The 21,082-nt window shown below is 38.8% G+C and overlaps 1 protein-coding gene across 3 annotated transcripts; it reads right to left on the bottom strand.

Moving 5' to 3' along the window:
• Window positions 1-1,556: 1,556 nt before the first annotated feature.
• MZT1 (mitotic spindle organizing protein 1) lies at window positions 1,557-21,029 on the bottom strand. Of its 3 annotated transcripts, none has more exons than XM_035003247.1 (4): window positions 20,827-21,028; window positions 10,642-10,787; window positions 10,396-10,444; window positions 1,557-3,356 (listed from the first exon to the last, which is right to left on the bottom strand). In XM_035003247.1, the coding sequence occupies exons 1-3, from the start codon at window positions 20,900-20,902 to the stop codon at window positions 10,406-10,408; spliced, it is 261 nt and encodes an 86-aa protein (XP_034859138.1). In that variant the 5' UTR covers window positions 20,903-21,028; the 3' UTR covers window positions 1,557-3,356; window positions 10,396-10,405. The 3 variants fall into 3 exon arrangements, with proteins under 3 accessions (XP_034859138.1, XP_034859140.1, XP_034859139.1); XM_035003248.1 differs by lacking the exon at window positions 1,557-3,356 and adding an exon at window positions 8,026-8,054 and having other exon boundaries at window positions 20,827-21,029; XM_035003249.1 differs by lacking the exon at window positions 10,396-10,444 and having other exon boundaries at window positions 20,827-21,000.
• Between the last annotated feature and the right edge of the window lie 53 nt (window positions 21,030-21,082).

Here is a 21,082-nt window from a genome sequence, read left to right as displayed (position 1 = left end):
ATTACTTTATATGGATTTCAATGCTAGTGAGATACACATTTCTGCCACGTAAGATGGAGATTTTCTCAAAGATTTCTACTAATTTAAATGGTAACCTTCAATGGGTCAGTCTCTAGAACCACAGGTCCATGTACCTCAAAACTAAGAAATACATTATTTCAGAATGATCACCAACCAAAATCCTTATTCTTTCAGATTTCTGGCTTCCCAAGTATCTGCCTGATCTCTGGGTTATTCTCAGCTCAGTTCTGAGGACTGAACACAGAACCCTTTATCAATGAGGAGTTAAGGCAGCCCATCAAGTTCTTTAGAAACAAAAAAAATTCCAGCCTATTTCATCTGCCCAAATTATGTAGTCTACAGGGGTTACTCAGCCAAGTGTTAACTATAATGTTTTGTCTATAAGCACTTTATATTTATTCTTATATATTAGTTTGCTATAGTGGCTATAACGAAGTACCACAGACTGGTTGGCTTAATCAAATCAACAGATTTATTTTCTCACAGTTCTGGAGATCAGAAGTCCAAGATCAAGGTTTTTGGAGGTTTGTTTTCTTCTGAGCCCTCTCTCCTTGGCTTGCAGATGGCTGCCCTCGGCTCCTTCAGTCTTTCCTCCATGCTTGTGCATCCTTCAGGTCTGCGTGTCCTTATTTCCTCTTATACAGATAGCAGTCAGTTTGGATTAGGACTCACCCTAAAGGATTCATTTTATTTTAATCACCTTTTTAAAAAGGCTCTCCAAATATAGTCACATTCCAAAGTACTGGAGTTAGGGCTTTAACATATGGATTTTGGGAAAAGAGAATCAGCCCCTTAAAAGTTTCCTAACAAAAGAGAGCCAAAGTGGATGCCTGGGTGGCTCAGTTGGTTAAGCGTCTGCCTTTGGCTCAGGTCATGATCCTGGGGTCCTGGCACTAAAGGACAAATACTGTATGATTCTACTTATATGAGGTACCTAGAATAGTAAAGTTCATAGAAACAGGAGGAAAATGTTTACCTAGAAAAATGGGCTGAAGGAAGAGAGAGTGGGGAGTCACTGTTTATTGGATGATGAAAAAGTTCTAGAGAGTAGTGATGGCAGGACAACAGTGTGACTGTTCTTACGGTTACTGATCTGTACAACTTAAAAACAGTTAAAATGGTAAATTTTATGTTGTGTATACTTTACAATAAAAAATGTGGCTAGTGTGAGGAATTGAATTTTTTAAGTTTAATTAATTTAAATATGTTTAAAAACCAATATTTGATTCAGTTATTAGAAAACGTTTAAATATGCTTTAAACGTGTATGAAATTTTGTAATCTCCCACTATGTAATCTCTTGCTTGAAGTAAAGAAAAATACAATCTCACACATATTTGAAATGCCAACTTTGTTTTCAAGCCTGGGGCAACGTTAATACAGCTATCTCCTTTCACTACCAGGAGAAAACTATCACATTTTACACCTAAGCCTAATTTTACATTGTGAATTATACAGCCTCTAAATAACCTTCATTCTAGATACCTGCAGAAACACAAGTTGTGTTCACAAAGCATATATTAAATCAAAAGTACATGTCAATACCACCAATGGTTTTATTTTTTGTCACTGACAACATGCATAATACTGCCAATTGTATCATTACAATTTTTGATTTTGTTAAACAGTACTGAAGTATGCATTAAAAATATATGTTTACATTTAAATTTAACACTTAAAGAAGTTCTCTTTAAGGCGTTAAACATAACACCTTCTCAATATATTTTCCTGCTTTGTATCATACATAAATAACTTAATCTACAAAATCATAAATAGAACTATTAACTCTTGTGGCCTAAGAATATATACCAACTTTGGAGCTTGACAAAAATGTTGTCTTTATGATTTTATGGGTAACAACATGCAGGACTTGCAGTGTTTACTATCAAATAAATGACTTATCACAAGTCGTTTACTGTCTCCCAACTGAGTCTGCCAATAATACACCTTCCAGTGCCCTTGGTAAAGATGCTAGGCGCTTACAAAGTCAAAATAATCAAGACTAGATTTTACAACAGAAGGTTGTCACTTAATTACTAAGCCTTACTTTGAAGAACAAAAATGCTGCTAAAGAGTAAATACTTGTATTATCATTTAAATGGAAGCTAATAAAATCTAAAATAAAATCAGATTAAAATCCTATCACTCTTGGGAAAAATATTCCTTTGAGATTTTGCTACAGGAACGGAATTAACACTATCCTACATTTTCTAAAATTTATTTTGAACCATCACTTTGATTAGTTAAAACTTTCAGGGAAAAAATAATGACACACAAAGTGACCTTGGAAAGGAATACTTATAATTCCTGATACAGAACACTTGATTATTTAGTTTTTGTTCAATGACTGGAAATCTTTAGTCCTTCAGAAAACACCGTATTTGTTGATAGATACTTCCTATTTAGTGATTTATTAGGTAACCACTCAAGATATATTAGGTAACCACTCAAAACTATTTCTACATAATAAAATTAAAGAATTTTACATATTGGAACTATTTCATTATGCATTATTTTTAGGCCATCATTTATAGAGTATAAAACTTAGAAAGATAAATACTGTTAATAGTTTCATTAAATTTAAATGATTAAATTTAAATGATTCAAATGACAATACTCAGCACTGTCACTACTTTTAAAATCTAAGTTTCTAAGTTTTATTTTTCGATCAATATAAAAATGATCTGGTTCATACTGTTAACTGACAGAAAAACATTCATGTTTAAAAAACTAAATACTCTTTGTTAAAGAAGAGCAGGTTAAAACAAATGATTTCTGGGCTCTTATAAAAAAGATTCTGATATATGTTGTAATTCTAAATCAAAATTCACAAATGGTGGCTGAAATTCTGTCAACTTTTAGCCCAATACAACATAAATCTATGGTTATTTTGCATAAACAATTCAAAATTAAATTTTATAATGGAAATGTCAACAAGTCATAACTACTACATTACTTCTGATGGGTTCCACTATACTTCAACCAGGCACAGCAGATGTGCACATCTGATAGACTGCTTAGAAAATTAAAGCTATCATGATGAGCTATAAATAAGGAATACATAAATATGAACACAGCAATGCCAATGCATTAGAGCTGTTAAAAAAAAGATGTGATGTAAACACATCTGATAGTTCTCTCTGTAAGCCATTTTCCACTGATTTATAAAGCTATGGTTTTATAATTCTTTTAAAAAGGAAAATGTTTCTACACTGCTGCATGCAGTAATTTCATTGTACATTCTTGACTACAATGCAATCTTCAAATCCTCTTGAAGAGCTTGACATATCTCATCAGAATTTCTCCAGAAAGTCAGCTTGTCGTATTTTCAGCAGCCTAGAACAAGAAAGTAAGTTTTATTATAATAAAACCACGAAAAAAGAGACACCATGGAGATAGATTTGTCAATACTGCATTGTCATTAACAAACAATTCCTCCTCCACATATCCTGAACCACTTTTATCAGGATAATGCAGTGGGGTTTTTACTTTTTGCAGTACATTAGAACTACTTCTTGAACTGACTGCTAGGCTAACAGTGGAAAAGTGTTCTCTCATCTTAAATAATACAGTTTATGTAAAAATATACTGCTACTTGAAAAACTGACCCAAGCAGACCTTATCCACATACTGTATCCACCTTATCCAGACTTTATTGGTTTGTCTGTTTCTGCATGTTTCATTATAGTGTGAAAAGGGGATTATGAATGAAAAAGACCTTTCTGTTAGAAAGCAGAGGAAAAAAGGGCAAAAGGGAATAATGAACACATGGCTAATCCTGCTTCACCTATACCACCAACTATTATACTTCTCCTGATTATTCTGCAGAAATTTCCAGCCACCATGTAAGTCATCAGTAAATGATTTTGAGACATTTCTTTTTCCTTTTTAAAGATTTATTTATTTATTTTAGAGAGAAAGAGAGCGAGTGCGCACACATGCGCTCAGGGAGGGGCAGAGGGAGAGAATCAGGCTCCTTGCTTAGCTTGGTTAGCTTAGTGCCGAGCCAGATGGAGGTTTGACCTCACAACACTGAGATCATGACCTGAGCTGAAATCAAGAGTCAGATGCTTAACTGACTGAGCCACCCAGGTGCCCCTTGATACATATTTCTAAAAGATAAGGATTTAAACAAGTAATTTCTTAATGCCAAATATGAATATGATGATTTTAACTAAGTTTAATTTTAGAAACACACAGTAAACTTTTCATTCATTTACGTTTCAACTTCTTAATTAAAACTTGCTTTTAAGTTTAGTCTAAGTTCAGAGGCCTTTCACGAAAATCCCTTAACATGCTAGGAAAATTGTAGTTAACTCAATCTGAAACATTCTCTTTGCAATCAGCAGAACCTACCCTTGTTTGTCCATATAGTTGGCTATTCTAATTAGCCTTTCATTTCTTTGGGTTTATTACCCACAAGGATTAGAAACTAGTTTGAAAAAATCTCCCTTGTTCTAAAAAGTTTCTTATTTCTACCCTTAAAGGTTCTTACATTAGCTTTAGCTGCATACCTTTAGGCACTCTGTCTTCTTCCTAACCCCTTTCTCAGTATCATTTACTTCAAGGAAGAATTGAAATAATATAAACAATTTTAGAATTTTTAAAAAACTAAAGTACCTTAACTCTAATGCAATGTCTAGTCCCATTCCATTTTTATACTAATTTTTGAGGTTCTCCTCCAAGAAACAGACAATGGAACAAGTTTTTTCACCTAAATTAAGCAAGCCATCAATCTTGTATAGCATTCCTGTTATATGAATATAGTACTACTCTGTTTGAAAGGACAGCAATGGCATCCTAAAGAGCTCCAGTTACCAGACTGCCGTTAGAGACTCCAAAATTTCATAAGCATTGGCCCTGGGAAAAACCAACTTTAGCAGCCTTGTCTCCCACACTTTGGTGTAAGTTTATTCCCTCCTTCGGGAGGATGGGTGGGGACATAAGACTTATTGAATCCCTTATTTCTCTCCCAACTCCACATTCTACAGCTCCAATGTCCTCATGCCATACAAAACCTTCCTACAGTGAGGAGACACATCACTCCTCGTAAGGTATTAGTGATCAAACAGGACAGCTGCAAGAGAAAGGGCAAGGCTTATTAGTGCAAAGTGCATCAATAATAGTCCAATTCGAGGCACCTTGGTACTAAAGTAGAAGATACAGGAAGTAGGTTTTGCCCAGAATTTCTGAAATCGCCATATGTAAATGACTGCTTATAATTAGCCCTGAGGAGGCAATACTAAAGTTCAGTGCTTGTAGAATCATTCATAAAGTCTATTTTACTTGTAAATGCATTCATTAAAAGGTATGGGAACTGGAAAAAAAAAAAAAGCCTATTTTTTAAAAACCGTACCTTAATTAACAGTCCCACTTATGCTCTGGGAGATACATACAACGCAACACATCTACTGATGCAAAGAAACTGACCTGTGTGACACACAACCAACTACTTTTACTGTAAATGATTTAAACAATATACAAATCTGTGAGAAAGTAAAAACAATTAATGAAAAATTGTTGCAATTGTCTACATAGTTAACTAAAGAACAAAAGGAAAAACTGGATGTTTATAGACCAACAGCTCCTTGCAACATTTCAGGATGGCCTTGATTTATATTTTACACATTCTAAAATAAAGGTAAGTACCATATAAGGAAATTCTAATCACTAGGATTTCTAGGTAAAGGCAGTAGAACATAACAGGAACAGCAACAGGTAAGAGAATAACTAATTTAATAGTAACTAATAAACCAACCCAACAGCAGCAGGTAAGAGAATAAGTAGACTTTATAATCTAAAGAGAAGCAACCTGTGAAAGGTTATTCTTTAATCCATAAAGTTAAATGTAGTATTTTTATTTTTAAAGTGGCATGCTACTATCTAGAATGATGTTCACCAAATATTGCTGATTATCTCTTGGGTGGTTCTGAATGATTTGTTTCCTTCTTTGTATTTTGATATTTAAATATTTTAAAATTATGAGCATTTAATAAAAATTACATAGAGATTTCAAAAATTCCTTTAAAGAAAAAAGTTCTAATTAACATTTTTCTTCTTTGCTAGACACTTTTCAGGATTCTCTTCTCCACCTAGTTTTAATGAGAAACTGGCATACTGGTTTTGTTTATGGAGAAATATATTTTCAGAGGCCGTGTGTGTGTGTGTGTGTGACTGATCTTCCATTCAAAGGGCAATGCTTTCTGATTTTGTTTATCTTAAATATTGATTTTACCTCCTGTATCTCACAATGGTCCACTATTCTCACTATAGAATAACCAGCATGTTCAAAGCTAAAAAAGCAATTCTATCCTAAGACCTTGGGTTTATTTTGCCTAAGGAAGTGCTATGCCAAAACACTTGTCAGTTCCTCTTGTACCCCATGGACTAGGTTCTTTGTCTCTGGTTCCTTTATGGCACTATAACTGCATTACAATATGAAACCTTCATGCTCTTTTGCCTCCCTATTCTGTGTCAAATTCCAACATAAACAACAAAAATTCACGCAGTTGTGGATGATGTTTATTAAGTAAATTCTCTTCCACTAGAATTTCAGAAATTTACTGATCAAAGACTATGATACTGCATTTTATTTTTAACAGCAGGGTTATGAAAGAATACTAAACCAGGGAATGTTCCCATGCTACAGTCCATTAATTCACTTCTAATCACATTTCACCCTTTCTCAAAAAGCAGGCTTAGATATTTTTTAGAACTTACTGTAGGTGAAAACTTAGTAGTTAACAACTCTGAAGCCAGAGTCCAAGTTCAAATCTCAGCTCAACTACTTCTCAGTAAGTCCTTGGGAGAAGCTGGCCACCATAAGCTTCAGTTTCCTTAGCAGTAAACTACTAACATCAGTACCAGTACACATCACTGCTGTGACTCAGAGTACTCATAAATATTAGTTATTCTTACGATATTATTTAGTTATTCTTCTTTCTGTCATATGAAAGCTCAGTTGTGAGTTTAAAAAGAAACAAGGTTTAAATAGTTTTTTTAAAGATTTAAACATCTGACTAAAAGAAATTAGTAACTTACATGCACATTTAACAAAGGGTTCACATTCAGAATATTTAAGACTACCAATACAAAAGGAAAAACAGACACCCCAGAAAAAAAAAAAAAGGGCAAACTACTTGAAAAGGTATCTCACAAAAGAAAATGGCCAAAAAAACATGTAAAAACACATTCAACCTCATTGGTACTAGGAGAAATGCAAATAAAACCACATAAGAAACCCATACACACCCACCAAAATGACTAAAATTAAAAACACAAAAATAAGTATTGGCATAGATGTGGAACAAGGAAGGGAAACTCATATGCTGCTCATGGAAACAGAAATACAACCACTTTAGAAAAGTTTGGAATTATCTATATTCAAGTTGAAGATAAACATATCCTAAAAACCAAGCAACCTGACTTGTAGATATACACCACCCAAAAGAAATGCATGCACATATGCATCATGAGACATGCACAACTAGGCTCATAGCAGCATATTCCTAATAGCCCCACACTGGAAGCAATCGAATAGCCATTCACAGTAGAAAAGATAACTGAATAGTAGTATATTTGTGCAACAAAGCATGATTATTTCAGTGAAAAGGACTGTATTACAGCTACACACAACATAAACGAACCTCCGGGGTGCCTGGGTTCTGCATGTAGAATCTGCTTGACATTCTCTTTCTCCCTCTTCCTCTGTCCCTCCCCCTGCTCCTGCATGCACTTGCACGCACTCTTATTCTCTTTCAAATAGTCTTTTTTTTTTTTTTAAAGATTTTATTTATTTATTTGACAGAGAGAGAGATAGCGAGAGCAGGAACACAAGCAGGAGGAGTGGGAGAAGGAGAAGCAGGCTTCCCGCTGAGCAGGGAGCCCGATGCGGGGCTCGATCCCTGGACCCTGGGATCATGACCTGAGCCGAAGGCAGACGCTTAACGACTGAGCCACCCAGGCGCCCCTCAAACAAAGACAAAAAAAGAAACAAACAAACGAACCTCACATGATTCTGCTCCTAAGTGGAATCTAAAAATAAAAAATGAATAAACAAAAAGCAGAATCAGACCTATAAAAAGAGAAAAAAACTGATGACTTGCAGAGAAGAGAGGGGGATGGACAAAATGGGTAAAGGAGAGAGGGAGAGATAGGCTTCCTTCCTTATGCTGTGACTTTTATTGCTGTGACTTATTCATTCTGTAACTGGAATAAAAGTCACAGCATAAGGAACAGTCAGTAATATTTTAATAGTGATGTCATGGGACAGATGGCAGCAAACCTGTTGGGGCAGCTGGTGGCTCAGTCAGTTAAGCGTCTGCCTTCAGCTCTGGTCATGATCTCGGGGTCCTGGGATTGAGCCCTGTGTCAGGCTCCCTGCTCGGCTGAGAGCCTGCTTCTCCCACTCCCCCTGCTTGTGTTCCCTCTCTGTCTCTCTTGCTGTCAAATAAATAAAGAATCTTAAAAAAAAAAAAATCTTAAAAAAAGTGTAAACCTGTCAAGTCACTAAGTTGTACACCTGAAACTAATCTAACACTCGTGTGTCAACTATACTCAAAAAAACAAAAAACACCCTCTCAAACATAATGTTAAATGAAGAACCCAGTAAAGACTCTGTTGTAAGATTCCAGTTTGTATCACATTCAAAAATTTTACAAAATTAAACTGCAGTGTTTGAAGACCCATGTTTAGTCAGTAAAACTGTTAAAAATAAGAAAGCTTCTACCATAAAAATCAGGACAGTAGTTACTGGAAGGGAGAGCAGGAGAGGTTAGTGGTACAGGAGCTCAAGGGAACTTGTAGGACTCTAGCAATGAGAATTGTACAGATATTCTCTTTACAATAAATTTTTACTAGGGAAATGTCTTCTGTTTACCTTTTTGTGTTTCAAGTTTTAAAAAATCTCAGAAACAACCCAAATCACTGGAATTTACTAGAACTGACTAAATTTGAGATGGGTAAATTACATATATTATATAGTTTTGTTTCCTCGAAGAAAAAAAAAAGCTAGAGAAAAGTCACTTTGTTCTTGGACAAGTTTTCAGAGGGACTAACTTGAATATCAGTATCTGTGGTGAGTTAGTTTTATAAACATGGAAATAAAATCACCCAAGATTTTAAATTACTGTACACAAGTCAGAAAGGGAATATACCTTTCCTGTTCCCAATGTGAGCAACTAAAAAGTGGCGAGTTTGTATTTGAAAAAAGGTGGCCCTTGGGCCCATGGTGGCAGTGCAGCCAACTGGCCTCGGCAGTCCCTTCCTCTCAGAGCTGTTTGTCATTCTTCCCTTCTCTTGAGGGAGAAACACATGACCACAGCCAGGGAGGCCTAGTGGCCAGTTTCCTTCCTGCAGAATCCAGAAGTACAGAATCCCAGCCTTCCTTTATTTTGTCTGGGTCCCTTGCAGTCAAGTCCGAGAGGGTGGACTACATTTATGAATCATATACCCAATCTCCTCACCAGAGCCCCACTCTGGGCTTCCTCTCCAGAGCACGCTGTCTGGGTAAGGCTGAGGGTTTTCTAAATCAAGTGCTGGCTCCTTTTCGCTTACCAGTTCCTTGATTTCTCATTCCTCTTACATTTTATTGTAAGTAGCAAGCAGAAATCTTGCTCCTGCACTTTCCACACTTTGCTAGGAAATTTCCTCAGCTAAATATCCAAGTTCATCACTTACAAGTTTTATTTTTCTTCCAATAATAAAACATAATTCAGCCAGGTGCTGTCACTTTGTAGCAAGGACAACCTTCCCTCCAGTGTTCAATAATATGTTCCTTATGAGATCTCACCAGAAGCTCCTTTAAAGTCCATTATATCCAGCAACATTCTGCTCATCATCACGTATGTATTCTCTAAGACAATTAAAGCTTTCTCTACTGCTCTCCTCTCCTTTCTGAGCCCTTACCAGAATTGCCTTCAATGTCTATAGTTCTACCAACACTTTCTTCAAGGAAATCTGCGCCCTTTTTATTAAGTGTGTAAAATTTTCCAACTTCTACCCATCACCCAATTCCAAAGCCACTTCATGACTTGTAGGTCTTTGTTACAACAGCACCCCATTTTCTAATAGTGAAATCTGTATTAGCTTTCTAGGGCTGCCATTACCAGGTACCATAAACTGGGTGGCTTGAAACAACGGAAATTTATTTTCTCATAGTTCTAAAGGCTAGAAGTCCAAAATCAAGAAGTCAGAAGGCTCTAGCAGAAGATCCTTGCCTCTCCGTAGTTTCTGATGGCTGCCAACAATCCTTGACCACCACTGCTCTCTCTGCCTCCACTGTCACAAGGCAGTGTCTCCACATGGTTAAGATTATACTTGCGGATACACAATTTCCAAATGAGGGCACATTCCCAGGTACTGGCCTTGAACTTACCTTTTTGGGCTCACAACACAAGGAAAATTCTAAACACAGCTGGAGACTTCTGAGAAAAGAAAAAGTGGTCCATGACAGTAGCAATTTTTGTAACTGAACATATGCTACTAAGATCCTGGTTTTCAGAATTTCTGATGGTGACAAAAGCTAGTTTAATCATATTTAAGTAGGATCTTTCACATAAACTCATTAACCATTTTCTAAACAAAAGCATCTTTCTTTAGAATGAACATACAGATCACTAACCTTTAGTGCTTCAGTGGCCTTGCGAAGTTCCTTAATAACGGACGATAAAGCTTCTGGGTTAATTCCTTGTTCACAAAGCCGTACACAAATAGACAGAGTTTCCATATCTAAGCCAGTATTCAAAATTCTTGAAATTTCCAGCAGAACTGAAAAAGACAGAGGAAACTTCAAAAACAATTACATTAAAAAATGTGTACCCAATACTTTGTTTTTAATTCATATAATACACACGGTACCAAAGAACTAGCACAGCATCCCTGTATTTTGAAATTGTCATGTAATACTGTCTTGTTCTTACTCAGCCTAGCACCAGAAATACACTTATACCCTCCCTCCACATAACTGCTTTTTATACTTTGATTTATATTCTACCACTCATTCAATATCTTAAATATATGCATCATAATCAGGATTTTTCAGAACATTTCCCCATTTTTAGTATGCTTTTACAATGTAATTTAGTCTCATAACATCCCATTTTATGAAAACACCATACATTACTTAACTACTCTACTATTTTAAGAGTTAAGTGGGTCTCATGTTTTCCCCACTGAAATAATCCTATGATAAGATCTGTACATACTAACTTCATTTTATTTCATTAGGATAAATTCCTAAAAGTGGAATTGCTCAGTAATATACATATTTAAGGCTTTAAAAGTACTTAGAAACTTCTACAATTTGACAGGGTAATCATGTCCATTAAAATCTAATAGTAAAAAAATGAAAGCCCATTTTTTAACTTTTTTATAGTACTTCATTTTATTGTAGTTTATAAAAGTAATTGACACAAGAAACACTGGCAAAGAGAAGCAAAGAATATAAATACACTGGCTTCATTAAATTTTGTTTTATGGTGGTTGTTTCCCGAGCATGTTTAGATTTGTTAAAAGTCAACGGTCAACATGTTATCTATGGCTTCCTGTATTATTTTCCCTTGGCATTATACTTATACTTTGCATTCCCCATGCAAAGATTATATAACCACCCACCAGTATTCCCTTCCATCACTTCAAAGTTTATTTCCTGCCTGCCTATAAACATTTAAATATTTAACTCCCTGCAGTTTGGGTCGAACGAAGATAGGATCTAACTTTACCTCCCTGAAATAAGTCCATTCCCTCAATACTATTTATTGAGTGATCTCTGCTACTACTACTCAATTAAGATGCCACGTTTATCACATAGTAAATTCCCATTTACCCATTTGTTACATCTCTATCTTATGTCAGAACCACAATTTTAACTACTAACTTTTATCAACATACAGAAGGTTAAAGATTTTGTTATCTTTCCTTTTCATAAGCTCTTTTGTTCTTTCAGTGAACTTAAAAATCTTGAACAAGGAGCACCTGGGTGGCTCAGCTGGTTATGCATCAGACTCTTGATTTAAGGTCAGGTTATGATCTCAGGGTTGTGAGATCTAGCCCTGTGTTTTCTTGCTGGGCATGGAGCCTTCTTAAGATTCTCTTTCTCCTTTTCCCTCTGCCCCTCCCCCTGCCTCTTTCCCTCTCTAAAAAAATCTTGATCAATTCCAAATACAAACTCTGTTTGGATTCTGACTTGAATTGCATAAAAACTACATTATTTTGGGATGAATGGACAAGTTAACAATATTGAGGGTTACATGATGTCTAACTCCTTCAAAAAACTAACGCAGTATTCATGATGTTCATGAGATGGGCCCTTCCCACCTTTTCGTATCAGACATTCATTTTCATCTCTAGAATTTCAAGGTTTTTTTTTTTTTAAATGTCTTTCATGCCTAAACTTTTTGAACACATGGAGTATAGTTTTAATGTCCTTGTTTGCTAAGTGTAACATCTGTGTCAGTTTCAGGTCTATTTCAACTGACTGAATTTTTCTATCATGGGTTGTATTTTCCAGCTTTGCATATTTAGTAATTTTTAATTAGATGCTTGACATTGTAAATTTTACCTTGTTGGTTGCTATTTTTATATTTCTATACATATTATTTTTAAAAATATTTTTATACATGTTCTTGGGCTTTGCAATGAGATGCAGTTATCTGAAAAGTTTGATCCTTTTGAGTCTTTTAAGATTTATATAGTCAGGGTCAGAAGCCCTGTTTAGTGTACGGCTAATTGTTCCTCATCACTGAGGTAAGACCCTCCTGAGTGCTCTACTAAATGCCTCGTGAATTATGAAGTTTCCATTCTGGCTGGTAGATACAAGCACTATTTTTAGCCTTCTGTGAGCACGGTGTACTGTTCCCTCTAGTTCTTTTGAATGCCTTTCCTAGCTTTGTGGGTTCTTTCCTCACACACATGTGCTAATCAATGCTCTGCTGACTACTTGAGGGGGACCCTCCTACCGGTCTCCAGAATTCTCTCTCTGTAAGCTCTTTCCTCTCACATATTCTGTCCTGCAAACTCTACCTGCTTTGGTCTCCCTGGACTCTAAACTCCTTCTGCTAACTTAGGGGGTCCACACTACCCCCCAATTGCACTGCAGCTGGAAACTCTCTGAAGGTACCAAGAACAGGCAACTATTGGGCTCTCTTCATTTACTGTCTCTGGGATCACTGTTCTTTACTACCTGATGTCCATTGTTCTGTCTGGGTTTTGTTTTTTTTTTCTTCCAGGTAGGAGGGTAAATCCAGTTTTTGTTACTCCATCTCGGCTGGAAGCTGACAGCCCTTTCTGTTTCATTTCTTCAGTTTTGATATGCCAACATACCAGTACTGCTCCTCGGTTGTATGCAGGCTGTAGTTCATGTTATCCGCTGAATTTATTTCAGTAATTCTATTTTAAGATTTCAAATTCCCCCCCATTAATTGCTTGTCCTTATTTCATAGTTAAATGTTTTTTTATAACCACTTATTTTGTGGCTATTGTTTCTGCCCTTACCTATCTGAAGTTAGATTCTTATCTTTGGCCATTTTTGAGATTTGCGTTTTCTGTTTCTTCAAGTATAAGCAAGCACCAAAGGAGAATGGTTAAGGGTCTGCTCTCTACAGCTAAAGTACCTGAGTTCAAATTTCACCTTCATTACTTAGTAGGCAAGGTAACTCCTTCCTTCCTTCCTTCCTCCTTCCTTCCTTCCTTCCTTCCTTCCTTCCTTCCTTCCTTCCTCCCTCCCTCCCTCCCTCCCTCCCTCCCTCCCTCCCTCCCTCCCTCCTTCCTTCCAAGACTTTATTTATTAATTGTCAGGGAGAAAAAGAGAGAGCAGCAGGCAGAGGGAGAAGCAGGCTCCTGGCTGAGCAAGGAGCCCGATGCAGGACTCGATCCCAGCACCCTGGGATCATGACCTGAGCCAAAGGCAGACGCTTAACCGACTGAGCCACCCAGGTGTCCCGCAAGGTAACCTTTCTGTGCCTTTATCACTCTGTGAAATAGGGGTGATAGTACTTACTTCACAGGGTCATTGTGAGAATTACAACACACACTCAGAATGCTGTGTCCATTGGCATCTAGTGCTCAAAAAAAGAGCTATTGTTACTATCTTCTCTTTTTTCAATTTTCATGTGAGTTGTTTGTTTTTCATCTATCCTGGGTACTTAGTGATTTCTGACTGGAAGCTCATCTTCAATAGGAGATTTTTCTTGATGTCTGGAATTGGTGAAGCATCCTTGGATGGGTAGTCTCACACTGGCCTCGGCCCTCTGGAGCAGCCCTAGTGGAAGCATAGTGGCTCCAGAGCCACAAGACACATGGATGATACTTCCCAATCCCTGGCCGTGGCAGATGGTACATTCCTGGCCCCCAGCTTCCCTCAGGCAGGGCAGCACGCTTCATCAGGTTCCATTCCCAGTCTCTTGCTGTGGTTCCCATCTGCTCCTCTTTGGGGAAAATCTCTTTCTAACCAGGAGATTTTCCTTTCTGGTTTCTGAACATGGGTGTGCTGATAATTGCATTTTAGTATTATTTCCTGTCATTTTTATATGCTCGGAGCAGAAAGTTTTAGCCATGTGCTCCATCATCATCAATTTTGGTAGTGAATCACCAATCTCTTTAATTTTTAGTTTTGTCTTCATAATTGCATTCTACCTTGCTTTGGTATATTCTAGGTGATCAGTGCAAATATTCTAGAATATTACTTATTTTTATTTTGTAGCCAGCCACCTTAACAAATTCTACTGAAGTTTTTCAGTTAATTCTCTTGTTTTCTAATTAATCATTTTACCTATAAATAATAATTTCATGTCCTTCGTAACAGACTTTTCCTTTTCTTATCCTTCATTATTTGCTTAAACTTTCATATCAGTGGTTTAAAAAAAATTCAGTGAAAGCAAGTGTTTCTAATGTTATTTGGAATGCTTTTAACACTAGCGTTAAGGATGATGGTAATCTCATATAGCTATCCTTGGCATGTTAACAATGTAGGGTTTTTTTGCTAAGACTTTAAAATTAGGGAAAAAGTGCTGAGTCTTATGAATACCTTTTCATCAAACACTGAAATAACCAAGCAGCTTTTTCCCTTTGACATAGTGAAAGAATACATTATATTGACAGACTATATTCACAGCTGAAGAACAGTGAGCTTAGGAAATCCCTACTTTTATAGTAGCAGTTAGCAAACTTGCTCGTTTTCTGGAAGTAGATGTTACCTCATCCCTCGTGTTGTTCACTGTAAAAACACCACTGAGAAACAGCAGGAAGAAAGAGCAGTCAGGGCCTTGCTTTCTTGGCCTACTGAGCAAGAATGTACAGGTATGCTCAGGGCTCACAGGCTGCATCTCCCAATAGTGACACTGCATGACTTCTGACACTAGACTTAAAAAGGTAATATAGCTTCCTCCTGGCTCTCTCTTGAGGCACTCTCCCTTGCAACCCAGCCACCAAGTGGGAAGAAACCCACATGTTCCAGACAACAGCCCCTGCTGCAGGCCCAGCTAACAGGCAGTATCAACTAGAAGATGTGTGAGTGAGGAAGCTTTGGGATGACTCCAGATTCAGCACTAACTGCAATGCATTAGAGACCCTCAATGAGAATTACCCAGATAAGACCGGCCAACACCCAGAACTGTGAGAGACAAGTAATTGCTGTTTTATGCCAGTAAGTTTGGGATGGTTTGTTATGCAGCAGCAAATGAAAACACGTACTCTCTGACCCTACTCCAACTCTCCAACATTACCATTATCACCATCACCATTATTCATTGCTAAAAATTCTCCTCTCCAGTTTTCTCTTCATGGTAGACTCCTATCTATTAATTCTCTGCTTATTCCTGACTTCATGCCTTAGTTCATGCTTTTCTCCTCTGCCTTTTCTCTTCTCTCCATGTAACTCCATGCTCTTTTTCAGGTCCATCTCAGAACTAGTCTTTCTTTCCTTTAAGCTTTCTTGTAAAATGCATGTTGATCTTTACCTACTAACTTCATAACCCATCTATAGTAAGTACTTCTGTAGTGCCTACTGTATAGTCCTTAGGTATATTTTGTGCCTACTACACTACTGCTGGAAATACAGTTGTGAAAAAGACAGATATGGTCCCAATCCTCATGGAATTACAGTCTATGAAACATCCATATTAAAGTAATAACTGATCCTAGTTAAAAGTGAAAGAGGGACAAGAAAAGCATACCTCCAAAACAAATTAGAAGGGCATCTTACATAGTTGTGAAAGATAGCGTTTAGGAAAGACTTGTCTGAAAAAGTGACAAGCTTACACTTCAAGGGTGAAAAGAAATCAACCTAACTAATGCAGAGGTAGGAAGAAGTGCTAAGAGAGAGTGAAAAAAACAGCTTGTGCAAAAGTTCCTGCACTAAAGAGAACTTGGTAAAGAACCTTTCATAGATCTGAAAGGTTCTTCAGGTGAAGGCAATGTAATTACAGGGGGAGCAGAGGTGTAAAATATGAGAAAAGACAGACATGAACACCCACTAAGGCTCTACTGAAGATTTCAGAACTTTGGGAAGCTATTAAAAAACATAAAAATGGGGGTATGACAATCAAATTTTCATTTTTAAAAGACTCTGGCTGCATAATAGGGAATGGATCTTGGAAAGAGACAGAACACCCGCCAACAGGGAGTCCAGTTAAGTTACTGCCATCTTGGGGATAGACGAGTAGATGGCATGGACAGGAGAGATCAAGAAAAGTGGTTAAATCTGAGACGAAGGAAGAACTGAAAGGGCTTAGTGAAGAACAGAAGTTAGGGGAGGTAAAAGAAAGCAAGAATGATTCCTAGGTCTCTTTCTCCCATGAGTAACTAGACTGATAGCCTAGGGACCATACATTTGTTTCACGGACACTACCTTGTACTGTGAACTCTCTTAACTCCTCCTTCTAGCTTACTACCTGATATATAATAAAGTAGCACTACACTGAAACCCTCTGGTAAGGAAGAGGTTCATTTTTATCACTATTATAAAGAACATAATTACTAGTCGTAACTGGAAGCATAAGGAAAATTTTAAAATATACGAAAATAAAGTATGAAACTATCAATACAGTATCTAAAATTACAAAACCTTGAAAAGCAAGAGGCAAATGAGTACACTGGAGGAGAGAGAGAGAGATAGAAAAGACTGACATTTGAAAGAAGGAATCTGGGGCGCCTGGGTGGCTCAGTTGGTTAAGCGACTGCCTTCGGCTCAGGTCATGATCCCAGGGTCCTGGGATCAAGTCCCGCATCGGGCTCCCTGCTCTGCGGGGAGCCTGCTTCTCCCTCTCCCGCTCCCCCTGCTTGTGTTCCCTCTCTCGCTGTGTCTCTCTCTGTCAAATAAATAAATAAAATCTTAAAAAAAAAAAAAAAAAAAATGAAAGAAGGAATCTGGAAGAGAATGTTCAGGATCTAAAATGAGAGTAGAGGATATAAGAGCTTATACTAAATCAGGACCAGGATGAGTCAGGTTCCTTTCAGCGTGAGCCACACAGATAAATTACAAAGTCTACCTGCTTTTGAAATATCATTATCAAAATGCTTTCACTTCACAACAAAAATAAAAATGTTTATAGCCTAGTTCTACACCCTGAAATCATTCAGATCCATTAAAAAATTAAATTACTGGGGCACCTGGGTGGCTCAGTCAGTTAAGCGTCTGCCGTCAGCTCAGGTCATGATCCCAACATCCTGGGATTGAGCCTGGCATCGGGCTCCCTGCTCAGCGGTGTGTCTGATTCTCCCTCAGCCACTCACCCCATTTATGCTTGTGCTCACTCGCTCTCACTCTCTTCCTCTCTCTGAAATAAATAATCTTAAAAAAAAAAAAAAGATTAAATTACTGAGGGCTGATTCTAGTACTGATGGGAGAGAAGTAGTAAGAAGATGAGGGGAAATAATCTTTAAAGTGCATAGTCAGACTCAAACTTTTGATTCTCATGGCTAGATTTAAATACAGTGAAACCCTGCATTAACAAAGTTTCAAATAATAATAATGTTATTTGGATAGTTCAGTCTAGCCCCTTGGGCAAGCTAAAGTTTTATTTCTGGGAATGAATGTGGAGGAACGTGGGACTATAAAATGATAACATGAGGCACCTGGATGGCTCAGTCGGTTAAGCGTCTTAGGCTCAGGTCATGATCTCAGGGTTCTGGGATCCAGCAAGAGAAGGGCTCCGCGCTCAGCAGGGAGTCTGCCTCTCCTCTGTGCACCATCCCGCTAGTGCACGGCTGCACATGTGCTCTCTAATAAATAAAATCTTTAAAAAAATATAAAATAAAATGACAACATTCAACTTCACATTATATATGACTGTCTTGGACTCCAATTATGGCATGATAGCAGGGATTTTCTGTAAGTTCAGAATTCTAATGGACATGATAGTCCCTAGCTGCCACATTTAACAAATGTTGATTCATTGCCAACCTGGGGCCTTCCTATCTTGAGGTTTGTGGGCAAACTGTGTGTAGAGGGGCAGTGTTCTCTAAGTCACACAGCCTCTCATTCAGTTTTTTTAAAAATCTGTCATTTCTTCACTGTTTCATGCTCTTACACTCAGTAATCTTCATTTTACACACACTTCTCTCAGTAAAAATCCTGATGCAACCAATACAACCAGGTCTCATTTGTAAATCACTAGTTCCACTAGAGACAAAATAGGAGTTTCCATCCAAATGGGATTCTATGGCCATATAAATAAGGAACCTAAGCATAGCTAACATAAACTGACAGAAATGAGGCCTCACACTCTCCATTCTGTTAAAACAACAACAACAACAAAAAAAACCCCACTGGCTTCCTTCCAAGCAAAGGTGTAAGTCAGTACAACCATCACCCACTTTTTTAAAGTTTGTCTTACTCCACTCTGCTTTTACAGAAGACCTACATTAGTAGCTATTTTTACTTACCAAAAGAAATCCGAGTTTTCGCTCTTATGAAAAAAGGCAAAAATGAAAATAGCATTCAGTGTTTGTTTGCAGCAAGCCATTACAGCGCACAACCCCAGCATTTAGAGTGTCACTGCCAAGCTCCTTCCCCGAGAACTACATTCAACATCTCACCATCAAGCTGCAAGAGCTTTGAACTGTGTCTGGGAGCATCTGTGCTTTATCTCTATTTATTTTGTGCATCTGTTAAGATATGTCCTAAGGCATCAGAAAAGCCTAAGAAAGGTTATTTTTTGGGTCTGAGAACACTCAAAAAAACTTTCCATATAAATCCACTGCTTCTTCACTATACACCATTTCAGCTTTAGGAAAGGTTTCATGGGAATGCTCTGCTTTCAGATACGGGGGGGTGGGGGGGGGGAGAGAACCTGTAATGTAGTACATTAAGAAGGAATGAGAAATAGGCTGAATATAGTGTTCAGAATAAAATCTGGGGCGCCTGGGTGGCTCAGTCGGGTGAGCATCCAACTCCTGATTTCGGCTCAGGTCATATCTCAGGGTGGTGGGATGGAGCCCTGCCCCCTAAGCCCGGAGTCTGCTTGTCCCTCTCCCTCTGTTCCTCACCTCTCCTCCCCCCACTCCGCCCCCATCTCTAAAATAAGTAAATAAAATCTTTAAAGAATAAAATTCTGTTTTTCAGAAAAACAGCAAAATAGATACTTGGTAAATAAGAAATAAGATGCAAATGTTCTAGTAATGTAAGTACGTCTTGAAAAAGAAAGCAGCAACCCTCGCAGAAAAAGCCAGAAGTCTCATTAGAAGTCCCTTAAGCAGTGGCTGAATCAGTAAGTGGAGCCTACAGTGAAGTAGACAGGTAGACACAGCGGGGAGGCCGACACTACCGAGTGAGAATTGCACAGCTTTGTTTCAATAAAGATGGAGACTAATGTCCATATCCCCTGGAAAATGCAAAAAAAAAAAGCAATATTTAACATCCATCAAACACATATAAGAGGATATGAACAAAATGGAGACAAAGGAGTCTGCAAGTGGGATATACATGCAACATAACACAAAAGGAGTAACAATTATCTTTTGATTCTTCACCTTCGATATGCCTTTACCTTATCTTAAACATTCACAAGAACCTTAGCAGGAAACGACCTCATTTTATAGAAAAAGACACAGGCTCAAAGATGTCTAAACTCACCCCCAGAAGTATAAAGCGGCAGACCCGGCATAACAGAGCGGTGGTAACTCCGAGACACTTCGGCTTCTAGCACGTGTGCGCAGGTTCGACGCCCGCGTGCCTCGAGGCACAAAACAGGTAAACACACCTACAGCCTCAGAACAGCCGCGTCACCCGCTCCAAGAAGAAGTAGAGAAATTCTGAAGACGGGGCGACCTGCTGCTCACTGGCCGCTTATTTAAAAAACGCCTACTCCAGGGCCAGAGACAAAGGACAGAGCGGTGACCAAGCACACAAGGCCGCTCGCTGTCCGCACGAGGCTTACAGTCTTGAAGACTCTTCCCGCTCAGGACTAGGAGAAGAGGGCGCTCTGCCGGCGGCGCGGCAGGAGGTGCGTGGGGTGGCAGCGGCACGTGAAGCCGGCCCCACAGGAAGGGACGCCAGACCCCCGCCGCAGCGGAGGGGCGTGGCGCGCGGGGAGCTGGAGCCGCGCGGCTCCCGCGCGGGAGGCACGAGGCGCGCGCCGGGCTGACGTGGGGGCTGGAACGTCGCGCGCGCGCCAAACTACGCCGAAGCGAAGAGAGAACTCTCAAAGGATGGGATCATCAGCACTATGGCCCTGGCGCGTCCCTTGAGAGGACCCTCAAAGATGTCCTTTGGGGCAGGAAGTGGACCTAAAGTCCTCCCTGGCTTACCGCCGCCTGGGGGCCTTGGCTGCGGGAAACGGAGAAAGGTAAAGGGGGACAAACTGGCACTCACCGTCCATGGTCTCCCTCACCGCGTTCAGATTCGCCGCCGCTGCCGCCGCCGCCCCGGCACCGCCGCTACTCGCCATGGCGGAGGCCGAGGGAAGCGGGAGAAGGGCCTGACCCGGAACTGGAGCGCCTTCCTTTCTGCTGGGCAATCACACCACGCGTCCCCCGCTCACGCCGGGCAGGCTCCGCCCCTCGCGCTCGTCGCCAGCGTGAGGCTGCGTTGATTTAAATTTGGAGCCTCGTTACTCTGCGCGGAATGC

The sequence above is a fragment of the Mirounga leonina genome, unplaced genomic scaffold (assembly GCF_011800145.1).
Source record: "Mirounga leonina isolate KUSES-001 unplaced genomic scaffold, KU_Mleo_1.0 Mir_127, whole genome shotgun sequence".
NCBI lineage: Eukaryota > Metazoa > Chordata > Mammalia > Carnivora > Phocidae > Mirounga > Mirounga leonina.
This window is presented reverse-complemented; position numbering and strand designations above follow the sequence as displayed.